Source organism: Carex rostrata, chromosome 24 (genome assembly GCF_964058835.1).
Source record: "Carex rostrata chromosome 24, lpCarRost1.2, whole genome shotgun sequence".
NCBI lineage: Eukaryota > Viridiplantae > Streptophyta > Magnoliopsida > Poales > Cyperaceae > Carex > Carex rostrata.
Genome location: NC_135941.1, coordinates 3,775,369 through 3,791,645, shown reverse-complemented (window position 1 = coordinate 3,791,645; position 16,277 = coordinate 3,775,369). Strand labels below are relative to the sequence as shown.

At 32.9% G+C, this 16,277-nt stretch overlaps 1 protein-coding gene across 1 annotated transcript; it reads right to left on the bottom strand.

The window, feature by feature from the left end:
• Positions 1–1,222: 1,222 nt before the first annotated feature.
• LOC144575938 (serine/threonine-protein kinase SAPK4-like) lies at positions 1,223–7,781 on the bottom strand. The gene is made up of 9 exons (XM_078326196.1): positions 7,332–7,781; positions 6,167–6,241; positions 5,958–6,059; positions 5,807–5,860; positions 5,558–5,650; positions 5,369–5,461; positions 2,413–2,517; positions 2,204–2,302; positions 1,223–1,769 (listed from the first exon to the last, which is right to left on the bottom strand). Exons 1-9 carry the CDS (start codon positions 7,449–7,451, stop codon positions 1,422–1,424), a joined length of 1,089 nt encoding a protein of 362 aa, XP_078182322.1. The 5' UTR covers positions 7,452–7,781; the 3' UTR covers positions 1,223–1,421.
• Between the last annotated feature and the right edge of the window lie 8,496 nt (positions 7,782–16,277).

The window sequence follows — 16,277 nt, the reverse complement described above, 5'->3', positions numbered from 1 at the left end:
GATCTGAGTCATCAATTTTAATTTGGCATGAATCTCAAAACGGACCCCTATATCTAAACTCCATCCGGGATGTCCTTTAACTTGGCACGAATCTCAAAGCATAAAAATTCAGAAAAAAACAGAAAAGAAAAAAAAAAAAAAAAACCCGCCCGTACCCGGGATACCCGTACCCGTCAACCCGCAACGGGTACGGGTACGGGTAATAAACGGGTAGGGTAGTGGTTTTGGAAAAACTACCCGTCTACCCGTTGCGGGTTGTACCCGTACCCGTCCTACCCGTCTACCCGCCCTACCCGTTACCCCTAACGGGTTACCCGGAACGGGTCACGGGTAACCCGTTAGCAAACCACTACCGCTTATACACCTTTCAAAGGCGATAAAAATTTCGCCCATGGCGAACCCCTCCGCCACCTCCTACCTCCATCCTTCTCCTCCTCCTCTCTATACACATTTCTATCCATTTGAGCCAGTGCTTCTGTTTGGTGGATCTGGTTACCGCTGTCGGTGCTTCTGCCTAATGGATCTAGTCACTGCTTCTTGCTAGGGGTTTTATTCTCCAATATTAGCGGTTTGCTTTTTCTTTATGTTTTATTGAGCTCTTCTTCTCCTCTTTGGCAATGGAAGAGTGAGTGAAACGAGCAGTACATATAGTTACTAAGTGGAATAAATGTTTAGTTTTTATTATGATTATGTTATGTGTTGTTATGTGTTGTTTTTCTCTTCTTCTTCTCTTTCTGTTTCAAGGTGACTGTCATAGACTGGTTAATTTAGTTCCCAGTCTGATTTGATTCAGTGCCTTCTCAGCTAATGAGTGACTGCCCTGGTCCGGTCGATTCAGTTCCCGGTCTGGTTTGGATTCAATTCCTTCGCGGATATGATATGCGTACAGAGGAAACTATCGATAGGCTTCTATCAATCTAATCTAGCAATGATGATCAATTTGCATCCACAGAATGCACATACCCATGTGCGTTTTTTGTTTTGTTTAGTTGTGTGTTTTTCACAAACACTGGTTGTCTAATCTTATGTAACAGCTATTTTGTACATTTCTATCAATCAAACTGCCTACAGGTTTTCAGCACAAAAAAAAAATGTGGTAATTTTTTAAGTTTTTAATCTGACAAACTAATGAAACGTATAATTTCCTTAATTGAGAGTTCACTATATCACCTTTCTAAAAGGCATTTGGATTGTAGAAAGAGCGAGCCAGAGCCAGAGAGGGTTTATTAAAAGGAATATAATTACATTAGAAACAACTAAACAAGCTCACAGAGTTGCATGAAAACTTCCTACAAACACCTCCAAGTCATAAACCGTTCAAATACCAAACAAGAGCCCCAACCAAAAAGGAAAGAAAAAGAAGCAGAATACTCATTTACAAGTCACCTCAGAGTCACCCCTCGATTTATTAATCTTACAAATCATATATGCAAGGAACTCATATTAAGTTCTCCGCTTGCATGAACCTCTTTCACCTGCCTATCATACTCATCCTCTTCATCCTCCTCTTGCTCTCTCTCTTCTTTCTCTTTCTCCTCCTCTTCATCAGAATCAACATCACCCCAGCCATAACCTAAAGGGCTTTGGGATTCTTTCGGTTTAGTCCTCCCTTCTTGCACTATTTTCATTATCTCGTCTATGCTCTGAAAAGAGTATATGGGGGCACTATTGTCCCGTCTATAGTACGCGGCCTGTGCAGTCTCAGTGAGTTCTCTAGGGAGATTCTTCATGAACCATGGATGAGTCTTAATTTCTTTTATAGTAATTCTCTGTTAAAAAAAATCAAAATATATTTTTGTTAGATCTTAGAATTTTCATGTCCCTTGCAAATTTATTCATACCATCCAAGCCTGAGAAAAGGATAGAATTATCATAATAAACCCAATAACAACAACAATACCATGCATGCCTGAGAGAAGGATAGAATTATCATAATAAACCAAATAACATACAACAATACCATCATAGTCCATGACATTTGTAATGTAACATCAAATTGGTAGTTTTGCAAGAAGCATTTGGCATTACATGATAGTGGAGGATATTTGTACGGTCTGCTTTTTTTTTTTTGGGTAATTTGCAAGGTCCTCATAAGCATGAAGAATCTAACATTGGAATTAATGAAAAGTCTCCTTGTGACTTGTAACATCAACAACAAGTACGTACCTGATACTTAAAGTATTACAGAAAAATCATTCACTACCTTTACAGGGTTGGGAACAAAGATCCGTGCAATTAGTTGTTTGCATTCCTGTGAAATGTGTACATAATCCGGCATTTTATACTGCACTTGCATTATTTTCTGCATACATGGTAACAGTTTAATTTAATAATAAAGGTAATAATGCAAGTTAGGAAGTACTTTAGGAAACTGAAGGGACCATAATTCAAAATGATAATATATAAATATACCCCTATCGTTTTGCGAATATTTTTCGGGTCATCGGGATCTTCAAATGGGTATGCTCCGACAAGCATCACATAAAGGGTTACACCACATGACCACACATCTGCAAGCTGTACTAGCAGTTTAAGGATGTCAGAGAGTTAAAAAAATGAAACAATAATATGGAAGACTAGAGATAAAAAGCAAACATTTTTAGATAGTTAGTACTGGAATGAGTATTTGGAGAAAATATTGAATTTTTCTTGGTCACTTTACACGTCATTGCAAAAGTACATTACTGTCGAAGTATGTACCTTGACTGTATCTAATCTAATACACAATTCACGCAAAGATATCTAGAAGTATTTGAGAACAACTATGAAAAGTAACAAATTATCAAGACAAACAATTCACTAGGTTAGTATGTTATATTAAGCGATTTCTTATTTTAAATATTTTCCAAACATATGATTATAATAGAGAAACGGAGATCGGGGTATGAACCAGTGACTTATACCATGTCCATTATATCGATTGCTCCTGAACTCTGTTACCAACTGCAATTCTTATACTGATGAAGAAAATATTAAAAAGTAATCGATGATGTCCAGCTTTACACTATGACAAATCAACTGGTAAGTTTGCTTTTTCAGTCAACCTAGTGATGTTGATTTTTTGAGGGAACTAATACAAATGCATAAAGCATGAATAGACACTTTTCTCAAACAGGTCCTTGTCAAATACATCATATATCAAACGGACTTTGCATATGTTTTCTTCTTATTTATTCATGAAATAACCAGTATCTTCAATTTTAAAAGTAAGCACTTGACTAAAAAAAGAAATAAAATAATGTCATGTACTTGGAGTCAATTTTAGCTTGAACTTGACATTAGCTTGAACTTAGGTGAAGGACACCATAAGTAAGAAGAAATTATGTTTGCACCAAATTTAGGAATCTTTTAAAAGCATCCAAAGCTTGGATATAATGCTGTCCTGCATCAAGAGCCGCAAAATTAATCTACAACTTATGAAAGGAATACTACACAAGTAGCAACACGTAAATAGCTTCAAAAAATCCAATACCCCTGACAAGTTAGTCAATAGTTGATGATTCGTAGGCTTAAAGCCAAGTACCACTAGAAATTTCTTAGAAACTTCTTGTTATCTCTTTCTTTCATTTTTTGTTGAGTTATACTACCACCTTGAATGGATTGGTGGAAAGAGAATCTAATAGTGTAATCAGTTGGTGAATGATTGGCCCACTACAAATGCACCAAATAGGCTCAAACCACTCATAAATAAATGCTTATGCTGAAAGATATTTTTTTTAATTAACTTAAGTGCAAACATGTCCCATTATTTTCCAAGGATTAAGACCCCAAAAAAAAAGAAGATTCCCTCTAAAATGACCCCCAAACACCTTTCATGTTGGTCTCCTGGAGTTGACTCCTCAAAGAGTACATTATAATTATCCTTGAACATCCACATTTGTTCACTAATGTAATTAAAACTGGGAAACCAAAATGTTGAATAAAAATAATTTAAAAAGTCAAATAGATTTAATGCCTATCACTGAAGTTATCAATTTATGGAATCAAGGAAGGGATTATACTATTTACAATAGTTTTGGCCCTAATAACAACAAGTTTAAAATTTTAAAATTGTAATAATCTTGAGTGATATTATTAAACTTCCAAATTAGTTAGTACTTAGATTTCTTGTTTCAAGCTATTTGACTCGAGGAATGAGAAATTCTACTTGGATTTTACCGAGAGGATTCTACATATGTCTAAGCCTTTCTCATGTGATATTAGTTGGAACATAACCCACCCAACTTATTTACTTCACAATAGAAAGAGATTCCAGACAAGGACTCCATATCCAACTTTAGCTGCACATCTCCTATCAAGCAAGCCTCCAACAAAGACAATCCCATATCCTACGGCAGTCTTGTTGAGTTATGTGTAGTGGGTCACTTTAATAAAAACACCCATGACAAATGTGCAAAGAACTATATTGTCACAGTATACTTGTTTTCCATTTTGATTAATATGTACAGTCAGAGTCTGTATGGTCCTAAGATCCTTATTTTTACCTGAAGCTGCACTGGCAAACAACACCAATTGCAAGATCAAAAGTGCTACAGAAAAATTAACAAGGACATTATGACAATCATTTGAAGAATTTCAAAGGATTGGAAAAGTTGGTGAGAAAAGGCTAAAAAAGAAATGGATCCAATTTCAAGCATTAATTAGTAACTGTATGAATCACCTATAGAATATCAAGACTATTCATGGAACTAAATGACAAATCTCTTGTCATGTGCTGTGCTTTGGAGAAATTACTGCTGTCAACGTACTGGATTTTGTACTGGCACGAGAGGAAGGGTTTACATGGGGAAAGAATAGCATTTAATGCCATAAAAAATGGAACACAGGGATCATTTATGAGCATCTATAATAGTAAGATCCTCTTCTCTCTTTAACTTTTAAAGGAAAAGAAAGCATGAACAAGATGTGTAGTAACAGTTCAACACCAACCTTTCCTAGGTATTCTTGGTATTGCAATTAATTACCCCCACTTTTATGGTAAAGATTCCTTGTTGAAAAAGAAGAATTGAATACAAAGAGATGCCAATATATTAAATTGGGGTTCTACTTCTCAAGGCAAATATATTAAAGTATAGTAATTCTTACTAAAAGATACTCTATAAATTGTAATTAATTACCACAATCTTGCAAATTATTTTTACCAATGTAAATATAGATAAAGCATATCAAAAATTAATAAAAAAATCAACCAAACAATCCAATACCTATTTCTCTTCAAAAATTAATAAAAAATTAACCAAAAGTCATCATTCTCAAGCTCGGTTGATTTTGTTTTTATTTCTTTTAGTAGGTACATTGAAGGAACTTCATCAAAAAAAAAAAAAATATATATATATATATGTGTGTGTGTGTGTGTGCAATGACTAACCTTGCCATCATACTCGCGTCGAGAAAGTACTTCAGGAGCAATATATGCAGGAGTCCCAACTGTTGATTTCGGCCGTGAATGAAGAATTGACGACTGAAATTAATTGGTAGGCCTTTCTTAGTATAATACTTAAGAGAACTTCAATTTTCATGAAACTGTAACTAAGTTATGTGCGTTAAGAAAAAGAACCTTGGAATAACCAAAGTCGCAAATTTTAAGTCTAGGAGCTGGGCTTCCATCTAGTAATACATTCTCCAGTTTAAGATCTCTATGGCATATTTGCTGAAAAGGGTGGAAACATTTGTTAAATGAAATGAAGATAGAAAGGGAAGAAATTTTCATAACCAATTAAACCCCCTCCCCAATCCTAATTTGACGAAACTGAAAACAAAGAGTATACAAAAAGTAATGTGTCCCCAAGATGTTAATTAAACTTACCATGAAATGGCAGTAGCTAACTCCTGATATCAGCTGCTGAAAGAAATACCTCGCCTGTACCAAACTAAGAAAACAAGTTAGAGATGCAGAATTCATTCAAATGGCACAATACTTTATATTCAGAAAATATCCAAGCTACTAAAATTTCAACCTCATCTTCACTAAATCGGCCCCTATCACAAATTCTCTCAAAAAGCTCTCCACCAGCAGCATACTCCATAACAATTGCAAGATGAGTTGGTGTCAGAACAACCTTCACATAATTAAAAATCATCACAAATTAATTACTTATTTCCAAATTTTCCTTAGTGAAACCTGACAATCTCATAATCATTTATATATTTTGATACAAGCACATACTTCTTTGAATCTGATGATGTTCGGGTGACGAAGCGATCTATGATTCATGATTTCTCGATATACATTCTCATCAACCTGCATTAAAGAAAAATAAAATAAAAGAATGAAAAACTTACACAAAAATGACCTCAAAAATCACTTTATTCAGGTAGTTCCCAAAAAGACCAATTAGTTTATTGCCATTTTCCCAAATAATTAACCCAAACAAGTAGATAAAAGAATTTAACCAGAGAACAAAGCATAGATGAGACTATTGTCTAAAGCGCCAGCAAAACTTATTTTAAAAGCCTTTAATGGACAATCCAAAAAGGTTAGATTGAAATATTAGATTGTTTAACATTTGTCAGATCCCCTTCTCCTAATGGTTATAAGAATAACTAAACCACCCCCTCCAACCCCAACCTCTATATTTCAAAAATAATAAAATAATATATTCATTTTAAAAATCATAGAAGTTGTGGTCTTACGCTTGGAAGGAAGAAAAAATAACAAAAAAATCTTTTTAATACATATTACTTCCAATTGACATAATCTCGAAAGCACAGAGAAGGACAAGGACCTCAACAAAATCCCAATTAACCTAGTTACAAGATATTCTAAGAGTAAATTAAGCTCAATTCTGAAATCAGACAAAATTGCTAGCTCATAAACCGATCAGACATGAGATAGAGCAAGTTCGTACAATTATTTCTACAAACCCCTATTTGACAATTTTAGTCTTATTAATTTCTTCTTAAAATACAACAATCGTTTTAAAAAAAAAAAAACAAATTCTATGATCAATTGAACAACACGGAATTCAGTGTCAAATTGATAAAAAAAAGGGCGCGATGAATAATAAATCAGAATTCTGAGAGAAACAGCCCAGGTTCCATGTAGCGCTTGTGGTGCAGCAATTTATGTAAGAGATATTACATTACGTGGTGCAATCGGTGCAAATGCAACACTATCTCGAGCGCATTAACTCGTCACACGGACAACCACACCACAAGAGCCAAAGATAATTTAGATTCCTTCTTAAAAGAGCTGATAGCATCCCCAATCCAACGAAAACAGCAAAAAGAAAGGGCAAACAAAGGTACGAGAATTGAAGATGAAAACGAGGATCGACAAAACCAATAAAACTTAGAAAATTCACCAAGAGAAGACAAGAGAAACTGATTACCCTGTGACCACGCTCGATGTATTTCATGGCAACGAGTTCTTTAGTTTCTCTATTTCGCATCAATTTGGCCACCCCGAAATTACCCGACCCGATATCTCTCACCATCTCGTACTTCTCCATGTTCGCCTCTTTATTTTTTCTTCTTCTCCTGTTTCTTTGTTAAATTCTAAAAATATTCCCGTTTCTATCTGATCCTCGCAAGTATCTCTCAACGATAACGAGCACAAATTTCCAGATTAAAGATGCGGAGGGATAGGCAAATCGAATTTGTTCCGAATTTGGGGAGAGTCGGGTATAGAGAGAGAGAGAGAGATTGGGAGAGATGCGGGGAGGGTAAATCCAACAAATAATAAAAAGCTGCGCCAAAATCTTACGGGTGGCGCTGGCGGTAATATTTGTTTCCCAAGGCCCCTTTTCTCTCTCTTTCTCTGATTTATAGAACTTAAGTGTAAATATTCTTCGGTGCATTAATTATTAGTATAAAAATATATTGCAGGTTATAATATTCATTAAACGACCCGTTTTATTATATTTTACATAATTTCCGCCTGAGCAAGTCTGTTTCAACAGTCCTTGCTGATTTGGTGGGATATTTGGTGCTTTCGGAACACTCAAAGACCGTAGAGATAGCATGCTGGTTTGACGGTTTCGGTATTAAAAGAGGCCGGTACTGGGCCCCGCAAAGCAGTGATTCATATTCATTTCTATTCATAGACCGGATTCACATATACAGACCCTTTCATATACGGTGGGGTCCAATAAACAGTGGAGCGAAAGTTTCAGCAGTCATGGTCCAAGAGCACCTGGATTGTTAATGCGGGATTGGAAATAATAGGTTGCTCCGAGAGTATCGCCTAATGAAACGGCGAGTGATCATGATGCGAAGTGCGGGTAGTTCAGTAGTTGTTCGTGAATTGAATGGGGCCTTTCTGGGGGTAAGGCGTTGGTGCGACTTAACATTCCTTGTCACGGTTTTGCCAGGGAAGGTATTGCTGGGAAATGGCATCGCACCACTCGCCAGTGCATACATCTGCCTAAAAATGTCATTTTACTAATAATAAATATGAAAATATACTTTTATAGCTTTACTAAAGATACAATCATACAAGTACCATAATAAGAATTTTTTATATAACAAGTTTTGATTTACGTATTTAGGCTTTTTCTAATTTTAAACTAGTAGGATAAAAATTTAGGTTGATCATCGTTCACATTGATCATCATAAATTTAGCATGACAAATTTGTCAAAAAATAAACTTAAATTTACATGTCAAAAAATAAAGTGTGTATTTTGTATTGAGAAATAATTTGAATAGTCTGTCTAGACACATTCGTTGATAAACCTAAAATTTTAAATATACCATACTTCCAAAAAAGATAAACCAAACAACTACGATTTCTGAAAAATTCGAATTTTGACACGGCCACATCCCTTGGTATGGCCACCCTTTTTCGGGCCGCATCCCCTAGATGCGACCACCCTTTTTTTTCTGTTCAGATTGAACTGCACGAGAAGGAGAAAAAAAAAAAAAACAAAGGTGGCCACATCCCCTAGATGCGGCCCGCAGAAAAGTGGCCGCATTTTGGGGATGCAGCCGTATCAAAATTCAAAATTTTCTGAAAATGTGATGGTTTGGTTTATCTTTTTTGAGATTATGGTATATTTAAAAATTTCGGTTGATAAACTTGCCTTGTATTTCCTATAAATATTCATCTGTTATATTAAATATCAATTATATAAAAAATATAAATTCTCTGAAATTTTTAAATATACCCCTGTAAAAAAATAAACAAAGAATTCTTTTTTCTAGATAATTCAAAAAATACCCAAGCTGCAATGACAAATAACGGCCCCATTCTTGGGAGCCGCCATTTATCGTTGCGGCCGCTCAAAAAAAGAGAAAACTAATGTTAATTTTTGGGTTTTTGTGATTCTAATTAAGTTTTGAGCTGCCAGCTAACTATCAGAATTTCCAATTGAATTACATATTAGATTATTGTATCATGTAATGTGTGAAAAACAGATAGGTAGTATCAGATTTAATGGTCCAGATGATAATATTTCAAAACCAGTGAAATACCATTGATACTATTTCGAAACTTCTGTAGATAATTTTGCATTAGAACTTCTCCAAGCTTTTAAAGACATTGAATTTTTTTTTTTTTTTTGCAACTATATAGGTTCTTTAGTATATGTTCGCCTACCCCTAATGAAATTTTTGGCTTCGCTGCTGACCGCAACGACAAATGGTGGCCCTCAAAAATAGAGTCGCCAATTGTCATTGTGACCCGGATATTTTTCGAATTCCCCATAAAAAGAGGATTTTTTTTATTTTTATTCTTTTTTGTGAGAAGGGTATTAATAAAAATTTCGGTTAAATTCTATATACATTCTCTTTTTTATAAACAATCTAGAGACAAAATATATCTTGACGACAATTAACACCATCTTTATATTTACTTGATGTGTACTCGTAATTATGATTTTACGTGTACACTGCATGGAGGATTAAAAAATCATAGATGTGTAAAATATTATTTATATAAATTATATATCAACGTTTGCACAATTTAACGTATGATTATCCAATAAACGATTTAAAACTTCAACCGTTTCCAAATCATTATGTAATAAAAACACATTAATAATTTATTTCTATTTAAATATATCTCTAAAATTACAATATTATGGTGTATAATATAACTATATATTGGGTACGTTTGGATGGAAGTTAGAATAGTTAGAATAGTGAAATTTAAGAATAGCAAATGAGAATAGAAAATAAATAGTGATTTTCATATTAGTATAAAAATGATGCTATTCAGATTAGTAAAAATATTATTTGAATTGTAATAAAAAATAATATTAACAAGGTTCTAATTAAGATGAAAGATAGGCAAGTGGGGTCTCAAATGAATTGTCACGGCGTGAATATAACAGAAGTGGTGTCAATTTTATAATTTCGGAACTGTGTTAGCGAAAATCCGAGAAAGAAGCATTTTTTTCTCTTTTTGCACACTTTCGAATAGTAGTTATTTTCAACATTTACAAGGAATAGAAAATAACAATTATTCTAACTACTCCGAGTAACAAAAATATTATTTAAATACACATTGCTATTCTAAATAACCTCTGATCTAAAATAGCCCTCTATTCTAACTAGAGGAGGGTTCAAATGCCTCCATGTTTTTGTGCCTCCATCTCTCTTCATCATTTTCAAAGTTCAAACAGTCGATCCGAACCGCTCAACCTAACCTCTATACTAAAATATGTTTGGAGACCAAATTTTATATTTTTAGGAATTTTTTTACTATTTTTTTAGATAGGTACAAAATCAGTAAATCTGAACCATCTAAAAACAGTATTTTGTACCTATCTAAAAAAAATAGTAAAAAAATTTCTAAAAATATAAAATTTGGTCTTCAAACATATTTTAGTATGGAGGTTAGGTTGAGCGGTTTGAATCGACTATTTGAACTTTAAAAATGATAAAGAAAGATAGAGACATGACAGAGATACACAAATATGGAGGCATTTGAACCCTCCTCATTCTAACTATTCTCATTTCCTCCAAACATACCCCAGCAGTTTTATTCGATTCAATCTTCCAATAAAGTAATAATTTCACGTGGACAGTGACACGTCAGCACTATTGTAATAGTAACTCCACAAGTTCCTTGGAAAATAAAAACATTTAATATGATTTTTTTGTTGGAGGTGAAAATATGTCTGGGAATCGAAATACACGGACAAATCTGATGCGGTGAGAAGGACCTTTTAAATTAAAATATACAGCTATCGCATATTAAATTAGGAAGAGAAAGAAGCTGATTTGGTTTTGCCAAAATTATTGTCGACGTGGTATATATATATTTTCAGATCATTCCAACTTTATGTCTGCCACAACAAAATTATACCCAAAGATCCAACGTATTTGGTTTGTCATGGCGAATATTATAAATTTATAACAAGGATCCAACGTATTTGATGCATCAAGGATTCTTAATTTCAATGTCTTAAAGACACTTAATGTAAGATAGAACATGTACTGAATCTCATTATTTTTTGCACACATGATGTGTGCTTCATAGAAATCACGTCCATAGTGTTAAATTTTCAGATTTACATTATAGATTTTTTTTTTTTTTTTTCAGAATTGTTAAATGATCCATTATATATAATTTAATACTGTCATTGTTGAATCAAGCATTGCCTCATGTTATATAACAACGTTAAATGCTTTACCAATGTCGCAAAAATACTTAGCAATATTTCCTAGTTGTTAAGATTTCCGGACTAAAAAATTATATCAAATTAACCAACAGTTACCACATCTATAAAAATTTGGAAATAGGGAGTTGAAAAAAAATCCACTTTAGCCGGACCAAGGTTTAATTTCAATTTTTTTTTTTTTTTTTGGAGAAACAATTGACCAACTTTAAATAAAAATATTAGTTAATTAGTTCTATATTCAATGGTTCCAGATCATGAATTAATTTATCTTTATCTTTATTTATTTTGGAAATAGTAAAGATTTGATTTCATGATCAAAATTATAGGATTATAAATTTGAATAATTATGATGTACATCCATTCCCACAGTACAATCAAATGATGGAAAATTATGACAGTTTATACAAACTTTTCATTTTAATTTTGTATCTCCTTTTAACAAGGGAAGATTTGACACTTGAAGATAATATAATTGGAAATAGTTATAGGGCATTGAGGAATCATATTTCTGAAGGAGAAAACCTATTTAATTAAAAATAATAGAGTCATTAATTTCTAAGCTGTAGCAACATAAAAATAATTCCAAAAAAACATAGTTACATTATTACATACTGCTGCTCTCCGAGAAGAAAAGACAACACTGACAAGTGACAAGCATAAAGGAAATATGCAAATAGCACCCTTGTTTTGCTTATATTTTTTTTAATTTTGTTTTGGTTTCCATGTTCATGTTTCAGGAATTTTTTCATAAACCATAATTAATAAAACGTTTTTTAGGGAACAATATGATTGATTTTTTTTTTTTCAAAAACCATAAGGACTGTGGGGTTCCCACGGTCTCAAATTGTTGTTGTTGTTTTTTTTTTTTTTTTTTAAAAACAGATTTTTTTTTTCAGACCGTGGGGTTCCCACGGTCTCAAAATAAATAACCCGGATCAATATTTTTCAGGTCGGGTTTTTCGCGGCTGTAAGAAAAATTAATATATTTCTTTATGTGTTATTAGAAAAAAATAAAAATGCTTAGATTCTGAGTTATTGATCCCGGTTCAAAAGTCACTTCTAGGTAATCCAGAAAATATTGTGATCTTTCTAGTAAATTTAATTTATGAAAAGTTGTATCTATTTTTGAAAAAAACAATAACTTTTAAGTTATTTAATAATTGTTATTCAAAAAGAATTCTAAAAATAGATATAACTTTTTATAAATTAAATGTCCTAGAAGGATCACAATATTTTCTGGATTACCTAGAAGTGACTTTTGAACCGGGATCAATAACTCAGAATCTAAGCATTTTTATTTTTTTCTAATAACACATAAAGAAATATATTAATTTTTCTTACAGCCGCGAAAAACCCGGCCTGAAAAATATTGATCCGGGTTATTTATTGTAGTATTTCTAATAAATCAAATTATATTGTATTTCATCTATTTTCAAAGAAATATATTCAACATTTCTAATATTTTAATACAAAAAATTAAAAAATTAAAAAAAATTCTGTTTTATAAAAAAAAAAAAAAAAAAAAATTGAGACCGTGGGAACCCCACGGTTTGAAAAAAACAATTTGAGACTATGGGAACCCACGGTCCTTGTGGTTTTTGAAAAAAAAAAATCAATCATATTGGTTCGCTAAAAAACGTTTTATTAATTATGGTTTATGAAAAAAATTCCATGTTTCATGCTATAGCCGTAATAACCAGCTGTGAAAAATTAAAATTGCATACAGAATTATAAATAATACTAGTTAAATCAAGCGATCCATATTTGTTACCTGCAGATTACTCCAGTACAAAACAACATATCTAACCAAAAGTAATACTTGCATTTTGTTTATGTAAGACTATTTTATTATTGCGGACTTGTCAAAAAATTCATCTGGCACTAAATGTTACAGTTGGATTAAATTCTATATTTTGGGTAGGTTTGTTTATTAATTGTTTTTTTTTAAGTTCAATCAAGGGTAAATTTATTTGATCCACTAGACTAGAACGCTCTATCGTTCCTAGTGTATTGAAAAGATCCACACGGTCTAGAATTGAACCGTCTGAACCAAGAACTGGACCGGGCTGTAGTGGACCCTTGGACTGGACTTTACCTGACCGTACCAAGTCAAGAGACGAATCTAGCAATAATGAGAGTCAAATTTTTTCACTAAACCCATCTAAACCTAGACCGGTCAACTCGAGACCTGTCTAGACCCAGATCAGACCATGAAGAACTAGATCCGAACCGGACTAAACTACCCTAAATCCGAACAGAACTCTCTAGACCCGGACCAAACCCATCCAGACTCAGACCAAACCCTTCGGACCCGGACCGTGAGAACCGGGAACCGGTCCGTTTGCAATTCACTAATTGTTCCCAGTATGTGAAAAAACCCAAATTCAAGTAGTCACATCACAATTTAATTAATTCGGGGTTCAAATGCGAGAAAAAGGAAAGAAGGAAAGGGTCGCCGAATAAACGAGGTGTATTGCTGAATTATGGGACCCACATAATCAGTTCACGAAGAGAACCAAACGACGCTGTTATTCAATTAAATTGACAATCTCTGGAATTGGGGGCCCGCAAAAAAACCTTAACGGAGGGACAAGGAAAGGCGTTAAGAGAGTACAAAACATCACTGCTCAGTGGGCCCCGCTTAGTCAGTTACTGGACAACCGGACGTTTGTCGTTACTGGAGAAGGAGAAAGAATTCTTCGAGTTAGTATTAATTACAGAGATTTACATGATCTTTTTTCTTATTCCTTTCCCCGTTCTCCCCGCTATAAATAGTTTAAGAGTACCATTCTAGTTGTAAAATAGACAACGAGACAATATCAATCAATTAAAGAGAATTTGTTTGTCCTTTTTCATTCACTTTCGTTGTTCCGTCATTATCATTTCTTATCTATTCCTTCGAGTTCTTTTCTAATTGTTAAATCTTGAATCAATCTTTGATCGAGATTGTGACAAGGAAGAATTTGCTTCAGTGCAATTTGAAAGAATTAATAAGAAATTACAATGGCAAAATGATCACCTTAGAATGAATCTTAGAAGATATTAGAAATAAAATAAGTTAAATTTCTCTTTACTTTTTAATATTTGTGGGAGGCAAAGCAAGAAAATTATATTTTTATGGTGGATCTTTCATTTTCCATAAGAACATATATGTCACTAAAATTAATCTAAAGTATGTAAATGAATATAATATTCTTATAAAATCAACCGCTCAAATTTAAGATGTCTCATGAAAAAAAATGTATGTACAATAATTGTTGAATGTACGCTAGAATCATCCAATAAATTTATAATTAAAGTACATGTTTTACAGTAATGATATACATGTTATTCAAGTTCAAATTATTGTCATTTGACTATTAGATTGAAAATTGGAATTTTATGTGGTCACATGACTTCTGGAGACAATATCCTACTATACATTCTATTAACCACCTATTCAATGATTTTCAAATACGCCATCATTGTTTATAATTTTAGATATGTTTTGAACAAATATAATTACAACTAATATATTTTTGTCTCTCTCTCTCTCTTTTTTAGAAATAATTAACATATATTTGTAACTTAATTGGCCACCAATCAAGTGTTGATAAAGCTTAACCTTTTTTTTTTTATTATTATTCATTCAATAGCTGACCACTCGCTTTTCAAACTGTACCCAAATTTGATACATAATTTTTCTAACCTGTGGAAAATTATCTGTATTTTTTTTATCTAAACCGTACAAAAATTTCTATAATTATGGATCATCAATACTTGAATTTTGAAAAGTAAACCAGAAAAGCGTCCCGTCCGATTTTATTTTATTTTGTTTATGTTTTCTTCTATAATTTAATTCAATATAAAATAAGTTCTAGTAAATTTATTGTGAACTTTTAAGAAATTATAAGAGTCTGCTTCAGAAGAAACTATGTAAGAAAAAAAAAAAAAGTAGATAGAAGACAAACCCTGATCATACTCGGACCATGATTGATTACATGTTTCATAACGATAAAATTGAAAAGGGACCGGATTGAAGAAAAAGAAAACGAAGATGAATTCGTTGTAGAACTTCGAAAATTTCTTTTTATCATTTCTCTTCTCCAAATCAAGGTGTCGATGAGGTGACTTCTTTATCTGTCTTTCTCTTTCTGTCTTCATGAGCTCGATTAGTAGTTGAGATACATGGTGAAAATTACAACACGTTCCATCAGGAAGAGCACATTTTTAATGTCCTTCGAATCTTTATAGGATTTAAGTTTTTTCCTCAATTAATATATGGCTGATTACTTGCATGTATGATCAAATAATTAACTTGTCATAGCATACAGCATTTTGGTACACTCAATTATTTCTCCAAGGTGAAGAGAATACTTCCAAATGCAACATGTTCTGAAATGGGGCACAAATGGCACTAGAAGTCGATGATATTTTGGATCTGTTATAGACATTCAAAGTTCAAACAGATGGTGCCTAGTCATTTGTGAAATTTCAAATCTCTGTCATGCGTCGACCCCACATAATATTTTCGCAATCCTTCTCTTTCTTTTCAAAGACAAGAGTGCGAAATTTAAACTTCTTGTTTGAGTTCGTTTTTGCTTTTTCTACGTTGTGCATTGATTACTGGTGTTTTAGTGAGAGTCGTATAGTGTTTTTGTACATGCGATACGAATCTTATTTGGAAAATGATGTTTACTGGAATTTTTTCATCTGATACTATGAGATTGTT